Source organism: Onychostruthus taczanowskii, unplaced genomic scaffold (assembly GCF_017590055.1).
Source record: "Onychostruthus taczanowskii isolate IOZ18803 unplaced genomic scaffold, ASM1759005v1 scaffold57, whole genome shotgun sequence".
NCBI lineage: Eukaryota > Metazoa > Chordata > Aves > Passeriformes > Passeridae > Onychostruthus > Onychostruthus taczanowskii.
The window spans coordinates 3,518,279-3,537,783 of record NW_024503346.1 but is presented as its reverse complement, the minus strand read 5'-3'; the positions used below and the strand labels follow the sequence as shown (position 1 = coordinate 3,537,783).

Below are 19,505 nucleotides of genomic sequence, written 5' to 3'. Positions count from 1 at the left end.
TGAGGACAGGAGAAAGCAGCGGAACCCCAAGGCAGCAGGGTTTGGGTTGTGCTGCAGGACAGAGCAGCTGGCTGTTGAGTTTCCCAGTTTTGAATCACAAACAGGTTCCCAAAAGCTGCTGCTCGTGGCTGCTCTGGGCTTCCAGACTGCCTTACACAGACAAACCTCTGTATCCCAGCAGAGCTTTGCCCTGTGAGAAACAAAACTCAGGGTTAGCACCAGAACTGTCACAATTTGTTACTCATTTTGGATGTTGTGCCTTCAAACAGCAAGAGAACAGATTAAAACTACTGAGATATTCCTGAGGCCTCACACCTCCCTCAGGACACATCTCCATGGCTCCACCTCAGCACCAGTCTGAAACACTTCCCATTAATACTTTGAGTTCTTCCACAGCATTTACTTCTATCACCCAACCCCTAATTTGTTTTTTTTTTGTGGAGCCTGCCAACAGCAAACTGAAAATGTAGCAAAAAAAAGAACTGGAATGTGCCCCTCTGATGCGGCCATTCCCAACCCTGCTACAGCTGCTCCTCCCTCTGCCAGCGCCGGCATTTCAGCTGCAAGAATGATACAGTTCCAAAGCCACATCAAATACCAGAACACTACAGATAGAAACATTGTACTTCACTATTAATAATCCACATAAAATTCACAGCCTAAAACAATAGTTTGCATGACAGAACAACAGAACAGAGAGAATTCCCAACATTACTGCCTCTGTCCTAGGCTTATCATTCTCCAAACTTGTGTAGTAGTAAATTAAAATAATTAATTAGCCAACTCATTCAATGAAATGACTGGGTAAATTAAAGTGAACAGATAAATTCACATTTTAATTTTGAATTAGCTCACATTTGTCTGCTGGTACCCCAGCATTAGAAAGCATGTTACACAAAAATTCCTAGTGTCACCATTTTCTCCCTCAAAAATTTATCCTTCTCCCTATCTGGGGCAATGTTTAAAGGTTTTATTTTGTTCTGTCATTCAATAATTTTGAGTCAGACTTCCTAAGTGGAAAAAAAATTAGGAAAATCTGTAAGTTTGTTTTTTGGTGGATTTTTAATTATCTGTCACATTTTTGGTCAGTTATTCATGTTACAGAGGTATCAATGGTGTTGTTACCCTGGGGAATTCCCTGTTTTCCACGGGACCAGGCTAAATTTATAGGACACAGATGTCAGACAAAAACCTCCACCTTATTATTTTTACATTTAATGCAGTGAGAGATCTTATTTGCCTTCCCACCTCCTCCCATGTTGCTTTTCCAGGTCAGATTTGTGCTTTATACTGCACCCATTTTGCTCAGCTCAGTACACTGAAAGTAACCAGGATAAAAAGAAGTTTGAGCTTTTGATGGGAATCAGGGATCAAAACAATCAATTCCAAAGCCAGTACTTATGCAGGTTTTAGCAGCCTGTGCACTACAGTAAAATTCTGAAGCAGTTTTACCTGTCCTGACACACATCCACTCACAGGACTGAAGCCAACTGAGCATGACCAGGATTAAAATAGGCTCACTCTTGGAATTTGTCTTGTCAGTCACCAGAGGGATTTTTTAGTGTCAGGCTTTCATCAGCAGAGCTTCAGAAATCCCCTTTGTAGCTTATTTTATTTACAAAGACGCTTCAAAGGGTTGTCATAGAACAGGAAGATTTTTTTTCCCAGATGAATTTTCAGAGATAGCAAGCTGAGGAAGAAGGGCACAGTTTAGTTTTGGACTGCAAACAGATGTTTGCTTATAAATATTTTTACTGTTATACAAATTCAACATGTATTTTAGAGATGAGGACCTGCTCCTGTGTGAGATTTCCCCTGATAGCAATCTATGGCCCTGGTCCTGCTTATTAAATTAGTAGGAATTTTAACATCTACTTCCATGGAAGAGGTCTTAGGAGTGCCAGCATTGCTAGGAATACACACAGCACAGTAGGTACAGCTGGGGAAAGAAGAGGATTTACTCTCTTCCACAATGAGTCACATAATTTTATAACTTAGAACAACTTCATCACTCTTAAGACATTTGTATAGCACCAATCACCAAGAGCATTGTCACTAAGGCACTGGACTGGTACTCAGCTGTCACGGGCTCTGCCTCCAGGTCTGGGGTCAATCTCCTGTGTTTGTCTTTTGTTTTTACTGGCACATAACTTCTGACATTGGAAAAGAAGATAAATAATACAAAACATCCTCCATCATTTACAGGAACAACACACCATGACACATTACAAGGTGCTCAAGTTCTGAAGCCATGAACATGAATAGATCTGTGCATAGATTTACTGGCAGGAGGAAATTAGCCTGCAGGTATCAATTCTGTGCAGCACAGTGGAGCAGTGTTAGCTTCCCTTCCTCTGGAGTTAGGCCATACCCTCAGTTAAATCCTGCCCTGATGCCATGAACCAAAACACTTCTAGATAAATGAAAAGCCCTCAGGACTCCTGCCTATGACAGCTGATCCAGGATGCCTTCCTAGGCTTTTGCATCAAAGTCTGCTCCTATCAACTTGCAGACCTCCAGTTTCAGCCTCTGAGAGCAGTTTTTGATGATTTCAGAGGCAGCTGAATCCTTTTCTAGTCTGCAGTGGATTTATCTCTCCACATTACTAAAAAAAGAAAAAAATCTTTAGGAGTTATCCCTGCAGGAGTTAACTCTGCTGCACCACACTGAATGTGTGCTCTGATGCACAAATTACTAAAAGCTCTTGGGTTGAAATAAGTTACTGCAAATGCACAGTAGCTGATTTTGAAACCACAACATCTCTACAATTTATTATTATTTTTACAAAATACCCAAAGTGATCAGACCATATTGTAGGTTACTGGCTTGCCGAAGGTTGTTTTAAAATCAAAACCATTTCTGAGTTACAGAAGTGCCAAAAACAATCTTGAACCAGGTTTGTTTGTTGTTTTTTGTTGTTTTCTTTTTAAACCAACCCCCATCCAACAAAACAGTTGTATAACTTAAAACAGAAACAAGAGTTTGTGTTGGAAACTGTTGAAAAACCAACCCACCAAAATCACGCTTGAGCAGAAGCCTTGTATGGCAAAGATTCAGCTTAGGGCAGTTTAGTGCCAACCCTCCATAGGTTTACAATGGAAATACTGACACAACCTCAACTACAGTGATGCAAATGTGCCCTAAAAACACTGTATTTGCTTTTATTAATAAAAGTGGTAGTGTTTACATTTGCAGGTATCTTACACTTCAGCATCACGATGAATACTGAGTAGAATGAGTTAAGTTTTGGCTGTAAGGTCAGAAGTTTCCAAACAGATGAATGAGACAGAAGTGACAGTCCTCAATCATGAAAACAAGAAGTTCAAATAAATAAATAAAACAAAACTAAGAAATATGGGTAAGCATTAGGTTGGAATGGTTCAATTAACTGCAAATTATGGCCACTAAATTAGAGACAGAAGAAAACACAGTTACTTATTAAATAGCAAGCATTAAAGCTTTATGGTTTTGTATTTAAAAAAAAAAAAAAGGAAAAAGAAAGCTGTTAAAAATAAGACTTGCATTTACCAGGCCACCAAACTGCATGGACTAATAAAGAGACTAACAAAGGCAATACTGAGACATTAAGACACACACACGCTCCGTACTTGTGCAACTCAACCATATTCAAAACAATTGCCTTTTTCCTCACATAAGAAAAAAAAAAAAAAAAGCATCCCCTAAACATATCTGTTCATATAAAGCTTTAGGTTTCTTAAACTGTTGCTGTCTTATATAGCTCATTGTTATTATGTGTCTCCTCATCAGAGGAAGAAGCTTATTTTGTTATTATTTTTAATGGAGGTGCTTTGTTTCTCTCAGACAAGAGATTACATTCCTCACACCACTACAAGTTTTCTCCATTTACAAATTTGGTGTTCACACCAACTCCTCCTAGGCTTAAAAAGATAAGGGTTGGCACTAAAATAAAGATTTTGGCTCCTGTAACTAAAATTAAGGCTCACAATGAATTTCCTTTCCACTACGTGTGTCCCGTTTTTACCTAGTGGAAACGCCAGCCCTTCACCTACAGGCACTGGATACATTCTGCATTGGAGGGGCCTATTTTCAGTCGTGTTTTCTACAGTTCTACAAAGTTCAGGTGGCAACTGTCTAAACCTGTGAACAGGAAAGATCATTCTTGAAAGGCGAGTAACAACTGCAGCTAAATTTTTTCAACTATTCAGTGTTTTCTGGAAGTAATTCTGAATTGAGATGGGACAGTGACTCCCTCACATCCCTGCTCTCCAGTGAAAATGGACTGTGTGATTCATTTTAAGACTTCAGCCACAAAAGCAAATGGAAAGTCACAATTCTGAACAGTTGCAGTTCTTAGTATTGAAAAGGCATCCGATACCTGAAGCAAATCTAGCTGCACAGACATCACTGACCACGCCCTCACTTGAATTTAAACTGGATCTCTTCCCAAACAAAGAAAGCCAACACGGTCTCTTGGGTGGAGGGAAGCTAGTGTGAAAGGCAAAGAGGCAAGAATTTTGGTGTTTGTTTTTGTTTCTTTTCCTTTTAAAGTCACTGCAGTTAAGATCCAGATCAGTTTAGGGGTGTAAATGAAGGGGGAACAGGGGTGTTTGAGTAATATAGGCTAACACTGTTCTAGATGTGTTATTACAGCTGTAATTTCTGACTCTGTACAAATTGTACACGTAGGTTTAGACACATGAAAAAGTAACACACTCACAGAGACATAAAACACCTAGGTATAAAATATAAAGCAGTGTAGTAGTTACTAAAATTACATGCTCTCTTATTGCTACAGTGATTTTTGCTCTTTTTTCTTTTTACTGTACCACATGTTGTTCTAAGCATATAATTTGCATAAATTATTCAAGTTTAAGAAAAAAATCCACACATCTTCACTTTTAAGCTACTTATATAGTTAATATAAAACAAAAAAAGGTTCTAAAGTATCTCTTTATTAAAAGAGAAATAAAAATGTCATTTGAAACTGGAATTCAGTGGCCAAATCCAAGGGCAGTGCACACCTTGTCATTCCGGTAGTCGTTGCCCACGCAGCGCAAGCCGAGGTTGGTGGGTATTTGGCCCAGTCTAGAGATGGTCACCAGACCTGCATGATGCCCTACGTGTCTGTTATTGTTCTGGTTTTTTTTTTTTTTTAATTTTTTTTTTTTGTCTTTAGCAAAAAAAAGGACAATGAATGACCAAAGTCTAACATTCATAATTTGTAGCAAAATTTGGTTTTATGTATAAACAAGACACGATTTGCATTTGGATAGAGATTTAAATGAATTAAAGCTAAAAATTAAAAAGCACGATGCTGCAACATCTGGTCACTTGTTGAAGACCTCACTTATTTTCAATAAAGTTGTACAAAATAATACATTTTACAGTCTGTACAAGAATAATAATCCAGCAGTAAAATAAAAAATGAGGGAAGGGAAGAAGAAAAAGAAGGGAAAGACTGTGAGGACTACAGTCTAGATAATGATTTTTAGAGCAGACGGGATCATCAGTGGACAAACTGAAAACAGTGTGTGGTTAACTCTTTCTGCAATCACAGGCCATACGCAGTTCAATTCATAAATGTCCATGGTTGTCTTTAGACCACCAAGACTGGTTTTAAAAATACCCTTCTGAAAGGTAGCAGTTGGTTTTTGCACTGTCTAGGTCTGTTGGAGAATTGTCAGTATTTCCGCCCAAAGCCACATTACAGTCAGAGAACCAAACTCAAGGGTCTGTCTTCAAACTTGGTCTGTGACTTGGCACCTTCGTTACTCGGATGCAGTGAGTGATACAAAGTGGAGATCACGGGTTATAGGATTATGCCCACAGCAGTGCTAAATTACCTAAAGTTTTCTCTCCCCCAATTTTTGTTTCAACGTTTTAATTTTTTCATCCCAAATTCTTTCAGGTGCTCCACATTCAGGGCTTTTAATTAATTAGGTTTTATTTCTTTTTGTTTGTTTTGGTTTGGGTTTTTTTTTCTCTCTTTTTTTGTTAATAACAGTGTTAGGGAATCCTCATGGAAATGGCCTTTTAAGTGTTAGGGGCCATCTCAAACTGTCCGAGGGGTACAGAAGCAAGCTTAGAAGTGCTGCTATTGTCCAGCAAGGAGAAAAAGTTGAGGGGTGCAAATCAATGGGAGATTCAAACAGTTCTCTTCCACCCTATGTGGGCAAGGGTGTTTTTTTCTTTTTTTTAATAAGGAATAAGGAGTCCAAAACACAGAAAAAAGTGCTCTCCATCACAACAACTCGTATTGGCGAAGGTGCATGCGCTGAATAATGTCCCGACAGTCATTGAAAACCCTCCGGATGTTCTCTGTGTCCACGGCACACGTGAAGTGAGGGTAGCAGTAGTGCCTTCCATCTCCACTTGCTGTGCTGATTCTCTGTGCAGAGCAAGAGAGAGACACTGGGTTAAAAACAAAACCCACTGGGGGAACCCCAACCCGTCCCCAAAGCTGGGCTGGATGAAGGCGAGGCGCGCACGTGTGAGCTGGGCCTTCAAAAAGCGCAACTGAGTGGCAAAATGCAGAGTTTTCACCTGAAACATTAAACTCAAAATGATCAGAATTACATGGTGAGGTGGTCACTGCAAGCTGGGGAATTTCAGACAGGAATGAGAACTCAGCTTTGGTGGATTTAGCAACACAACTCCTAGTCCATTTGGCCATGAAAAAAGCAGGATTTTGTCTCCCTGTAAAAAGCTTTTATCCCTGCTTTACACTTACAGAAAGCCTTCCTCAACTTTTTGTTTTGTTCCATTTTAAAATGAGTCCACAATGTGATTGCCAGGCTCACCATTACAAATAATTGTAACAATATTAAAACAAAAAAAAAAAAATCTGCGTCCATTATAGCTTCAGCTGACCAGTAATGGGAAAGATAATAAGAAAAGAACATTAATATCTGACAAAGGAGGCATCTTTATTAGTCTCTATCTTTAGAAATAATGCATGGAATAACAATATGGCCACATTAATAACAGCAGGACTTCAATCATCATTCTATTTGGGGTTTTTTAATTCTCACCAATTCTTTTACTATTTAATTATGTACAAACAAATGTCCAAAAAGCAGCTATGAAACAAGTAGTAAAGCTCATAAATATAACAGTGGTTGATGCAATGTGGATGTTAAATATAAACAACACAAGAAGTGACAGCACTTTGCAATAGCAGAAGGTGAGCAAGAGCTTGGGTTTGAGAAGAATCACAAAAGAAATAGGCAAAGAAAGGAAATACTTACAAGAAACTCGTCTCTAATAAAATACTTGGCCCTTGTAACTCTGGGATCCTCACCAGGCTCTGGTGTTGCTAATTAATAATAAAAGAAGCATCTTATTAAAGCAGGTATTTTCTGTTAAAGCACCTAAAAATCTCAACTTGTTCTGGTTTCTGCTCCCATATGACAGAAATCCACTTGGCAAAACTGACTGTGAGACAAAACAAACCATGACATTATTTAAACCAGCAGGATTTCAGGAGAACAAGGGAATATTAGAATGGCCACAGTACCAGGCATTTGGCAGGTAAGAGAAATGTCCACAGGCAGGATTAGGAGGAGTCCTGAGGACACTTTTGTGACAAAATGTCAGACTGTGATCTACATTGAAGTAAAAGGATTTTGTCACGATGAAATTATTAATATATTAAACGTTTAAGAGGCAGGAATCTCTCATTATTAATACCTTAAATTCAGCATTACAATTTGGCTAAAAGACATTGATGATTACATCTTAAGAGTTTTCAGGTCTTAGCTACCAAAACCATCACAAATGTCATTAACAAGGAAATGATAAATTGCAAACAAAGCTTAAAAATCTTACCATCATCTGGTGTAGTGTAGCGAGCAAATTCTGGAAAGTAGTCTTCAATTTTAGATTTCCCTGCCAAAACTTTCTCTGCTAGCAAATCTTGTTTATTCAGGAAAAGGATTACTGAAATGGTCCGTAGCCACCTGTGCAAAATGGAAACCAAACACTGTTAGGAGGCACAACCCAGATCATACAGAAACTTAAAATAAAGTTAGTCACACAACATGTCTGGGGACAAGGCCATATGACACACTGGAATGATCTGGAAAGGTTCCTTTTATACCTGAATCCCAAAGGTGTAATTCCAGGTGTGCACACCCTGAGGGTGCTCCCCACTTTGTGCTGTTAATCCAAACCCATCCCAGGGCAGCATTTCCACCTCCCAGAGCACTGCTCCATCACTACTTTAATTACTTCAGCCTCAATATGGCAACCACCAATTAGCAGAGCTGTGCAGAGCTCTTTGCAATGATCTGAGATTAATAAACATTAGAGGTGGGAGGCTGTGACCAAAGAAGCAGCCCAGACTGTGCCAGGAGATGTGAATAACAGCGCTGTTAACCCTGGTGGGCAGCCAAGCACCACACAGCTCCTCACCCACCTTCCTCCTCAGGGGGTGGAGGAGGAGGGAAGGAAAAATGAAAGCAAAAAAATCTGGGGGTCAAGATAAAATACAAATGATTGTTTAATTAGTGAGGGATAAGTACAAGCCAGGAGAAGACAAAACAAGTGATGCAAAGGCAATCACTCACCACCTCCTGTGGGCAGACCAATACCCAGCAAGCTGGGTAACCTCCCAAAATCCCCTCTTTTCCCCCTTACTGCTGAGAATGATGTTATGTGGCATGGATCACACCTCTGGTCAGCTTGGATCTGCTCCCCTGTGTCCCCTCCCAACAGCCCTGAGGATTCACTGCAGGGACAGAGTGAGGAACAGAGAGGGTTCCACACACACTGCTCAGCAGCATGAGTGTGTTATCAGCATTGCTTTGGGCAAAACCCAAACCACGGCACTCTGAGCTGTTACAGAGAAAATGAACTTTGTCCCAGCCAGGCCCCTCCACGAGTGGTGACAGGAGCAGCAATCTCAGTGAGAAGAGCCTCTCACAGACCTGTTGTTCCAGATACTCTTGAAGAGGTTTAGTGCCTCCTGCAGCCGATTGGTCTGGTTGTCCTCTCGGATCACCATGTTGTAGCTACTGCTCGCCACCACAAATATGATAGCAGTCACATCTAAACCAAGAAATACCCTTCAGTTAATGCCAAGCTGCAGAAGAAATATCCAGGAATCATGAAGTTCAGTAAGAAGCTGCCAGACTTTCAGCTCCCTGCAGAGAACAGGCTGGGATGCTGCTGCTGACAGTTTTTTAAGTACCAGGAATCAAAAAAGAAAGTGAAGACACCATGGAAGACAGGCAAGGCAGGCCCCAGAACTGAAGCTGACAGAATGACAGAAAATGTAGGAAAGAAAGGAACTGGAGCAAGAGAGAGAAATTGAAGAAAGCCAAGAAGAGAATTTAAAGAAGATTTAAAATGTGTAAAGAAAACTTGAAACAACCATGAGCTACCAGGAAAAGACAGGGAGGTCCTTGGGGGAAAACCTCAGGATAAACAGCACTTTTGATTTGTGTAAAGAGTAGTAATAACAGCAGCAGACTGCAGTGAATTCATGGTTAATTGCTCTGGTCCCCCTGTATGTGTTTTACTGCTTGGAGCCCGATCTCCTCCCTGGGAGGCATTCCCAGGATCAGGATTCTTGTGCTGCTCCAGTTCCTCACTGACTGCCAGGCTCATCTACCTCGGGCACAGCAGCAGAACAGATGAGTCAGAGCATGAGGTAACAGGAAGAGGAAGGAGCAGAGGTAAAATCCAAACAAATCTGTTACTGACAGCACAGAAGAAAATACTGCCCAGTCCTTCCACACACACAGACAGTGTCCAGGTGATTCTGTGACAGGGACTGTAGCAATTTGCCATGAATTCCAAGATGCATTCTGCTTTATTTATTCTTTAGAATCTCACTGTAACTTTTCTACAAAAAGGTGGACTTTTTTGTGTAACTTCATTGCTGTCTTGTCCAAATAACAAAGAAGAGAAAATATTTTTACCAAGTCTAGGTTTATGAAAACCTGTGTGGAGAAAGGTTTCTAATCTAAACAGATACACAGTAAGACAAAGAGCTGCAGTGAAGGTACCTTCACACTTCAGGACAGACACAATCTGCCTAACTGCAGTCATGTGGGAATGAAACCTGGTCTGAATTCATGGGGACACTGGTGTGAAGAGACTCCAGCTCTCACCAGATGTGTCTAACCAGACAGATGCTCCCTACATCCTCATTCTGCATTACTGGGCCAGTGCTGGTTCAGAAAGCAGCACCACAACAGAGCCAAGTGGCTGCAATTATACACAAAAATGTGATAATCTGATTTTATGCATGTAATAATCATCCTGTGTTTTGTATTTACACAGGCACATCCATATGTAAACCTGCACGTGGAGGACAGAACATGGCTTGGAATTTCCAACTCTCAGAGCTGGCAAATAATGCACAAAGCCACCTCCAAAAAATACTTGATTAACTGAAGAGAGGGAAGCAAAAAAATGGACAAGCTGAAGTTATCAAAGTCACATTCTTCTCCACCTGCATTCTCCTTGAAGATGTTCTATGTAGTTACAGGAGCTTATGTGTCAAGAAAAAACTCAATCCTGTATGACTGTTAGATAACTCCTTAATGAGCTACATGGAAACATGATGGATTTCACACAGTTGAGAAAAGGAAGATTAGGCACTATAATTCTGCAGAGAACTTTTTATAAAGCCACCAGAAATTCTAATCCTACCATTAAAACACTGGATCCATTTTCGGCGTTCATCTCGTTGCCCTCCAACATCAAACATACTGAGAAAAAAAACATAAATCCAGTCAGAATCATTTTGTGCTAGGTTTTTTGTTTGTTTGCATGCAAACAGAAAAGGTAAGAAACTTTAAGACTTGTGTTACAGAAGTTAAAGGGAATTTTGGATTACAAGAACCTGAACATGTAAGCAGTCCATGAACATATGAATGCAGAGAAAATAGATTTAAAACATTTTGTTCTTTCTGATTTAAAATAAAGCACACCAATTTGCATTTCATTTTCAAGCCAGACTACTAAATTAGAAAACCATAAAATACTTGCTTTGTATTTAACACCAATACTTGTGAAATACAGCAGGCTCAGTGAATATATGGTAGGCTCTCCTCCCAGTTTACCTTGGTATTTGTCCGTGTTATATTAAAAATTGTAAAAACATGAAAAAGAAAGAATTATACTTACTGAAAATTTACTTTATCCACCTGAAACTTAGTTTCAAAAATTCCTGATGTCAAAACTCTGCATCTGAGAAGATCCTAAAGCATAAAGGGAAATGCATTAATTCAACACAGATACTTGGTGAGCTTCCATATATCCAGCAATGGAAATAAACCCCTTTTTTCCCATGCTGTATCACAACACCAGGGAACAGCACTGGAGTGTTCAGTGTCACAGAAGCACAATGGAAATCTTATAAGAGATGCAACCTTGTACATAATTTATCTGTATAAACATAATCCAAAGGACAAAGCCATTTTTACTGGAATACTAGATATCTACAATGCATGGCAATACCTGAAATGGTGATTAGAAAATTAATAAATTACCCCCGAAGATGAGGGGGGCAGATAAACGGTGTGATTTCCTCAGAAAGCCCCACGTACCTGGTCAGAGGGGGTGTACTCGTTCTGTTTGACTATGTCAATCTTGTCTAGAAAACTGCAAAGAAAAAAGAGAAACTCGTCACTCTCGAATCAGACAAACTTTCTGATGCTTTGATCACTGACAGCTCCCAGCTAAATCCCTGTGCATTTTAATGCTCCCGGGCTCACAGAACGACACAAAATCACACTCTGGAAAGGCAGAATTTGGGGTTTTGTTCCATTCCCAGCAGCAGCCGGCAGAGGGCTGAGAGCAGCTCTGGGAATCCATCTGGGAATCCACGGAGCCCCTCCCGCCTCCAGCAGCCCGGAGTTGAACTCGGGTCATTTCTTCACACGGATCCCGCAGGGGAACCTGCTGCCACGAACGGGGAAGCAGCGACTCCAGCAAACTGCCCGCGTGTACTTCCCCGGAAAGGAAAATGAGTATTTTTAAACAATGAGTAGTTTTAAACAACACAATCTGTAGTTCTTTAGATAAATGGAAGCCCTAAAGCAATTGAGAGGGGACGCTGATTTTTCTGTCAGCTGCTGTATCAGGGTTCAGTTGCTTTCTGGAGCAGCAGCAGGAGTTGGCTAAATGGGTAATAAGAAATATATTTCGTTCAAATTCTTTAGGCACTACCTACAGATGATACTCTGGAGCATTTACATTTTTTTTACCAATTAACTATAACCTCCTAATTATCTTTCACTTCAACTCAAAGAGCAAAAATCTCCAGGAATCAGTGAATTCTGCTTTGTTGTGGTGGCAAACCAGCAGCTCAGGATGCAGGTTTTGCGGTGTTTGCCCTCAGTCCCACTGCCCAGCTCCAGGTTCTCAGCCAGGTGCCCCCTTGCTCAGCCCCTTCCACTTCAGCAGTGCTTTGCCCCAACATTAATGATTAATCAGCCTTTAAACCAAGAGGCCTTGAGCTCCCTTGGAAATTCCTCTGCATGAACTGTTTTCCCTCTGAAGCAGAAATCACAAAGGAAAGGTGAGTTTTCCCTGCCTCTTTAACGTGCACTAAACACAGTCACAGCTCCAACAGGGGAAAAGGGAGCCCTGTCCCAGATTCACAAACCAAAAACCCAAAAATCTCCCACTAAAGCCACCACAAGACCCAGCCCCAGCTGACTTCCTAAAACACCTAATGAGGAGCACGGAAAGGGGGAAAAAAAATTCCTGTATTTTGACAACTGCTTCAGTGCAATGCCCTCTTCTAGATGATCTTGCTTCAGAGACACGTGAAAATTAATTTTTGTTTAGACTGAATGACAGAATTTTAAACATATTAAAATGTAGCTTAGTTAACACGCTACAGAAACACGTGAGACAAAGTGCAAAGATCAATTTCCATCATGGAACGTGGCATGGCCACAGACTCACAAGGATAAAGTGGTGACAAACTGTGCTCTGCAATTGGCAAGCTGGATTTTTTCCTCCTATCTTCCAAGCTGTTAAGTAATTTTTTCTTTTTTTTTTTTTTTTTTTAATCCGAAGGGAAGATATAAAACTCTCTGTTCAGTACACAGAGGATGTTAAATAAGTACAACAGCCCTGAGTTCCAAGTAGCACGAGTGTTTCCACCCCGTCCTCTCCCCTCAGAGCACAGTTTCAGAATCACGTGGCAATTTCACAAGTTGGAGGATGCTTGAAAAATGTTCCGAACAGAACATGTTCATCAAGATACAAAGGTGATTACTGCAATCACCCAGCCTTTCTGTATGAATTTATCCAAGCAGAACATTTTATGCTGGGTTCCACAAGAGGTGGGTTTTTGGTTTTGTTTTGGGCTTTTTTTTTTTTTTAATTTTATTTTTAAACACTCAGCTAATCAGCTTAATGGATTTTGGAAACTGAAAATTAGAAAATAACAACAAGATATTGCTAAAACCTGGAACTGAAAGTACAAACCTCTTACTGTTGTTTATGCAGACTATTTTTAGGCCTATGATTTCCTTGAAAAACATCAGCCACATAGGAGCAGTAGTACTGCACTGGAGATGAATTCCGACAGCAATGCTCATGCCAGGTGAAACAAGTTCCAATGGAATAAACATTTCTTCTTCCCCCCAAAACAAGCTCCAACATTCAGCAACATCTGCTACCCCTAACAATGCTCCCGGAGAAGGAAGCCTTCCACTGTGAGACAGGCACCAGAAAACCCCTCCTGCTTCCAGGGCATTTTAGGGAAAATGGAGCACAGTTCCATGAAGATTCCCCCTGTGCCTTTCATCAAAGTCTGCTCCAGCAGCTTTAGAAAGGGCTAAAGGCATTAAAAAGCAGTTTGATTTTTTGCTCACAAGTAAAGAAAGGGGATTGTTCTTTTGGTTGGTCAATGTAAAAATAAATGTGAGGAGAAAAGGGGAGAAGAAATTTGATCTGCTCTGATACACCTAAAATAAGGAGCAGCAGCGGGAGCATGAAAGCTCAGAAAACATCAATACACTGAGTTCAGAGACTTCTCAGTCAATGTTAGTCAAAACCAAACAATTTATCCAGTAAATTAAACTAATAATCCAGTCAGATGAGAACAAAGCCCAATTCAAAATAAACACAAATTCACCATCATTAATTTCTATTTTTAATTCTTGCTATGCTCTACCCAAAACATAAGTGAGGCCACTTGAGCACTACTTTGTGTGCTGAATTCACTGCTGTGAGAGATTGTTCTAAGCCTACTGGAGACGTGCCCACCATCTACTGTGTCAGCAGTGAACTTACAGGGAGAAACAGAAGTGACCTTGATGAAATAATTCACATAAAACTGTCAAATCACAAAATCAGATTTTATACTGCGAGCAAGCCTTGAACCAAGTTACAAACTTAGTGCTTTTTTGTTCTGTAAAATCTTCCCAGAGATTATATGGAAAAGCTATTTTCCAGAAAGCAAATAGATCATTCAGCATTGCTGCCAATTCTCACTTTGGGCCACATTTTGGACATGACTTAATAACAGGATCAGCTACTGCTCTGCAAAATTCTGTCACGTAGTAAGAGGCTCTTCTGCCTGTGTTATAAACATTGATACTGCTCTGACACACACTGACAAAAAAAACCTCAAAAGACTTCAGGTTATTTGTAGTCAGCAACACTGAGAGGAAGCATCTCCAGGACAGCACCAGTTGTGTCTCCGAGATATTAAAATAAAAGGTATTAACAAAAAATTAAAACAATCTGAAATAAAAAACATGCTGCATTTTTGTGTCCCCTTTTTTAGCTTAGGGAAGGAAAAACACACGTGAAGTGCTCCAAGCAGATCTTTGCGACAAATAAAGTGTCTTTAATTTCAAGGGCAGATTCACAGAGAGCTACACAGAGGCTCTCCTTAGCTCCAGCAGGTCTAAGTAATTAAGCCATACATGTATCCTCAATTCTTTCCAAGTTCTAATAAAACCTATTATGTCAAAACCACGTCCCAATTTTCAGATGAAGACATATGCCAGCACCTGAGTTATTCTGGAGTTCTCTCATCCAGAGAGAGCTGCTTTATCCCTACGGAGGGAATTTCCTGAATGAGCAGAGCTGCTGCCAGACGAAGACCTGCAGCTTGTTTTCCCTGCTGGAAAGGTGTGTGACACACGAAATCTCCCCCCTCGGCTCCAGCACAGCTCCTCTGGCTGGGGCAGCACGGGAGGGAACTCAGGCTTTTTTCCTCCAGCATTTCCTGACAGCCTTCTCAATAAACAGCAACTGAAATGTTATTCTCTCTCATCTGACAAAATGGTTGGCACACAGGAATTACTTTTTTTTTTCTGCTTTCTGAAGAAGAGCTTTTATTTTCAGCCTAGAACAACACTGGAAAGGTGTCTTCAAACTGACAACACACTGATATTTGAAGAGCTTTATTTCCATCAGGTTTTTTTTCTGGTCAAGTCATAACTTGAATTTCCATATAAAATGTCTCCCTTAAAAGGCACAATTAGATCTCATCTTCAGTATCAGAAAGATACTTCATGAAATCAAGACTTCAATCCCAACTAAAGACAACATTTGTTTGTAACTTATAAGCCTCAACAGTAGCACTGAAACTCTGCATTTGTGAAGTTCCTTGCCTCTGAAAGCCTCGAGGTATTTTACAGACAGTAAATCAGACTTCCAGCTCCTGCCTGCCTTCACTGAGGCTGCATTTCCTGCCTCCATCATCACACCCCAAAATGTGGAATAACCCTAATTTAAAGGCAGGCATACTGAGTAGTTAATTGCCCCAAGTCCCTTGAGTCAGTGGAAATGATTTTCCATTTTTCATTTCCACTGAGTCATGTGTTTCTACCAAGATATTACTAAGAACCCACCAGAATATTACTAAGAACTAGCAGAATTTTACTAAGAATTATGCTGGCATTTCCCCTGATCACCTCTAAAACAGTCTTTCCAATTCAGGTTTCTATGACCAGAAAGAAATTAATATTTTTATACTGATTACCCTAAAGACCAAACTGTGCAAATATCCAGCGGATTTTTATTTATCTACACCCTATCAGAACTACAAAGTACTACTTAAAGCAGTTTAAGCTGAAATTTAATTCAACATTAACAGTGTTTATTGTAAACAAGAGTGCATTTTTTATTTTTCAGAACAGACCATGCTTTACTTCTGCTTTCCTGCCTTTTTAGCCCTTGCCATAATCCTTTATGTTATTCAGCAAGGCTTTCTAAAAGCTCTGCAGTTAACTATCTGGTAAATTCTTTCTTCAGCTATGCTGTCTATGCTGAGCCAGGGACACAGGATGAGTACAAAGACAGAAAACTCCCTTTTAAAATGGCATTTGTGTGTGAACAAATTGACTGTCCCTCAACTCTGTCCCCTTCTGCTGCCCAAAGCAAGCAGGGAACAGGAGGGAATCCCATTCCTCAAACTGACGATGAAGATTTCAGCTGGTTTATTTTGCAAGAGGAGCAGAACAGCAGGAAGAGTTACAGGAATGATGCAAATAAAACAAGCAAACGTTCAATCTGCTGGCATTTATAGTGTCCTGCAAACTGGACAGCATGTGAAACCAAACTTGTCAGGTTTTTCCTCAAATTAAATTAAAAATCTAAGTTGGGACATCAGTAGATTCTGACTGTTTTTTACAGACGTACTGGTATTTTCTATTATTTGCAAAGGGAGAGCTTTTACTGCTGAGGTGGTCACTGAAAATGTGCCACAAACATTACTGGAAAATTAAAAATGCTCAGAAAGGCACCGCTCTTTTTTCTGCCTAAACAAAACTAGATCAGGAGAGAGAAAATAAATTACAAAATCTTTGTAATTACTTTAACAACTTTACAATTACGAAAGAAAAAAAAATCCTTTATAGAGACAGGCACATAGGGACAATACTGTACCAAGTATTATTGGTATGATTAGGAAAGCACTATTTTGCACCTAAAACCATCTCATACTATGTTCCTGTAAAAACATTCTCCATGTCAGTCTTCAAACATAAGGATCCCATTGAAAACCAGATTTATGCTGGAAATGAACCTTGAAATGTAGCAAAAGACGTGAACAGAAGGAAACCTAAAGTCTCCAAAAAACTTTCCCAAGAAGTTGCAAACACTTTTTGATTTCCAGTTTCAAGTCAAAGCGTTATTAAGATTTTGTTATCGAAACTGTAAGAAAGGTTTACAAATAGTCTAAAGCTCAGAATTTAATTATAGATGGTGTCAATGCGTACATATCCCAGAAAAGTGATTTTGAAAGCGGCCCCAGCTGTAATTCCAGAAGAACCTCGAGCATTCCAGCCACTTGGAGGCGGAGGGGCACCATGGGTCTAATTTTGAAGCAAATAATGAGAAAGCTGAAAAGTATGACTCCATATATTTGGAATCATCTTGTGGTAATCAAGGTTACAGTTCCTTATATGGCGTGGAGAACATGAAGCACACACAAAAAAATAGAGTATTAAAACTATGGGGCACAAAGAACTGCAGCTATCCCAAAAAATAGGAGGAGCCAGCAAAGCCCCCTTTAGTTTTGTGTCTCTGGGAAGTTCAAACCTTGCCCTAAAAACGAGGCTGGTTACGCAGCCAGCTTCCCAAACTGCCTAATTAAAGCAGCGTAACCCGCCGGGAGGCATGAATGAATTTCAGACAAATCCAGCTAAGGCAAAAGCAGCCTTCAAACACTGCCAGGGCTCGAAAAGGGAAATGGGGAAAAGGTAGGAGAAAGAGAAAAATCTATTTAAAGAGGTTGTAGTTGTCTCTTTTTTTTTTTCCCCCTCTCTCTGCCTGTCTAAAGTTAGTCTGGCTTAGAGGATGCACTAACTTTCCCAATCAGTTTTACATTACAGCACAAGTCCAGAAATAGCTCCCAGCCGCCTTGGCCTCTAGCACGGTTGCCATGACAATGGAACCACAGGGCTATAAATAGCTCATCAGCACCAAATCTTGTGAGACACATCTGGAATGGGGCCAGCCCAGCCCCGGCCTGACAAATAAAAATAGGCACAGGCAGTTTCAAAGGCTGCAAAGGTACAATGTGGCTCGGGCTGTGCGGAGCAGGGCAGGGAAACGGGTTTGATTGCTTGTTAGCACGAGATTTATTTGATAGGAGATTGGGAGAGGTATAAAAGTCACTTTATTGCATGCTAAACAGCCAGCCTTTCTCTAAGGTCTATTTTTCTTTCTTTTCCCCACCCGTCTGCAGCACAACCACCCTGCTTTTGAAACTGTAACAATGCAGCCTTTTGCCCAGGAGACCATTAAAATAAGGAAAAACAGAAGGAAAGAAAGGAGATCTTCAAATCTTCCCCCCCACAACTATTTCTGTACGTTTTTGGCTCAAGTGCACTGAGTGCTGCTGCGGGTCTGACAGGCATCCTGGCTGGGATCCTGCCGGGGCTGGAGTGCTCTGCTCCAGCTAAAATCAGTCTCAGGCTGCTCCGTGCCTCCAGGAGCCTGGAGAGGGACGTGGATCCCAAATCCTTGTGCCAGGGCTGCTCCCAGCATCATCCCTTTGGACCCTCAGCATGGGACAGAACAGAGCCACAGCTTATCCCATCCCTGCCCAACAGCTCCCTGCCGCCCCACTGCCCCTGCAGCAAGCATTTTCTCCCACTTAGTGGGTGAGAAAATGTCATATTTTTAGCTCAGGCTCTTGATCAACCCATTCAATTACATCCAAATTATCTGTGTGGGAACAGAATGTTATGTCAAAAATGTTATTCAGTGTATTTGTCAATATTACTCAACAGAAGCCATTTGTATAATGAGGAGATTCAATATTTTCTCCACCACAGGAAATCAGCAGCTCAGGAACCAGACTGAAGTTGTGAGACTTTGTAATTTCACAGACACTGGAAGTAGTAAGTCAGCGTGACATAACACAGAGAACACCACTCCCAAAATATAAAAATCCTAGTTGCTCTATCAAAAACCAATAGAGACTACAGATGGTGATCAAGAAACTGCAACTATAATAAGCATTAAGGCACAGTAAAATATCTTCTGTCTGCCAAAAAGGCACCGTGCACACGCTCCACGCAAGCTGCACCATCAGCCCACAGGATTCCTTTAGGTCCCTACATGGATATTTTCATTGCTAAAAATTGTGGAGTTATTTTCACCCAGGCTTTGAGCTGTATGTAAACTTCCCTGCCCTCCCCCTGCCTTTCACCACATCCACTTTGCTCCCCTGCACCTGAACAGTGCACGCCCCAGGAACAGCAGCTTGCACAGAAGGATTTTGGAGAATGTACTTTAAAACGTGCAGTGCAGGATTTATGGGTTTTTATAAAGATACTCCAAGTTAGTCTAAGAGCCTATCACCAGCTGCAAGTTTTGATTTATATCATATAAAAATTTATTTTTTTCTTCCTTAAGAAAGCAACTCATACATCATTACAAGACAGCCCTTTCTGGTCCACATAAGGGACAAAGTTTCTCATTTTGTCTGGGGGAAAGATGAGGAGGAGAGGACTGCAGAGTAGCAAATACTACATGGAATGACCATTTTCCTGTTTTAAACCTTTTTTAATTGTAAGCTGAAGTCACAGACT

General features: G+C 40.5%; 1 protein-coding gene across 2 annotated transcripts in view; it reads right to left on the bottom strand.

Annotated features, from left to right (window-relative positions):
• Positions 1–5,908: 5,908 nt before the first annotated feature.
• Positions 5,909–19,505, bottom strand: part of GNAS (GNAS complex locus) — a 127,553-nt gene continuing 113,956 nt past the window's right edge. For both annotated transcript variants that reach the window (XM_041417936.1, XM_041417937.1), the window contains exons 6-12: positions 11,541–11,595; positions 11,119–11,192; positions 10,642–10,700; positions 8,910–9,030; positions 7,810–7,940; positions 7,230–7,297; positions 5,909–6,370 (exon numbers count right to left, since the gene is read on the bottom strand). In XM_041417936.1, coding sequence (XP_041273870.1) covers positions 6,224–6,370; positions 7,230–7,297; positions 7,810–7,940; positions 8,910–9,030; positions 10,642–10,700; positions 11,119–11,192; positions 11,541–11,595 — 655 coding nt within the window. In that variant the 3' untranslated portion in view covers positions 5,909–6,223. The remainder of the gene's footprint in view (positions 6,371–7,229; positions 7,298–7,809; positions 7,941–8,909; positions 9,031–10,641; positions 10,701–11,118; positions 11,193–11,540; positions 11,596–19,505) is intronic.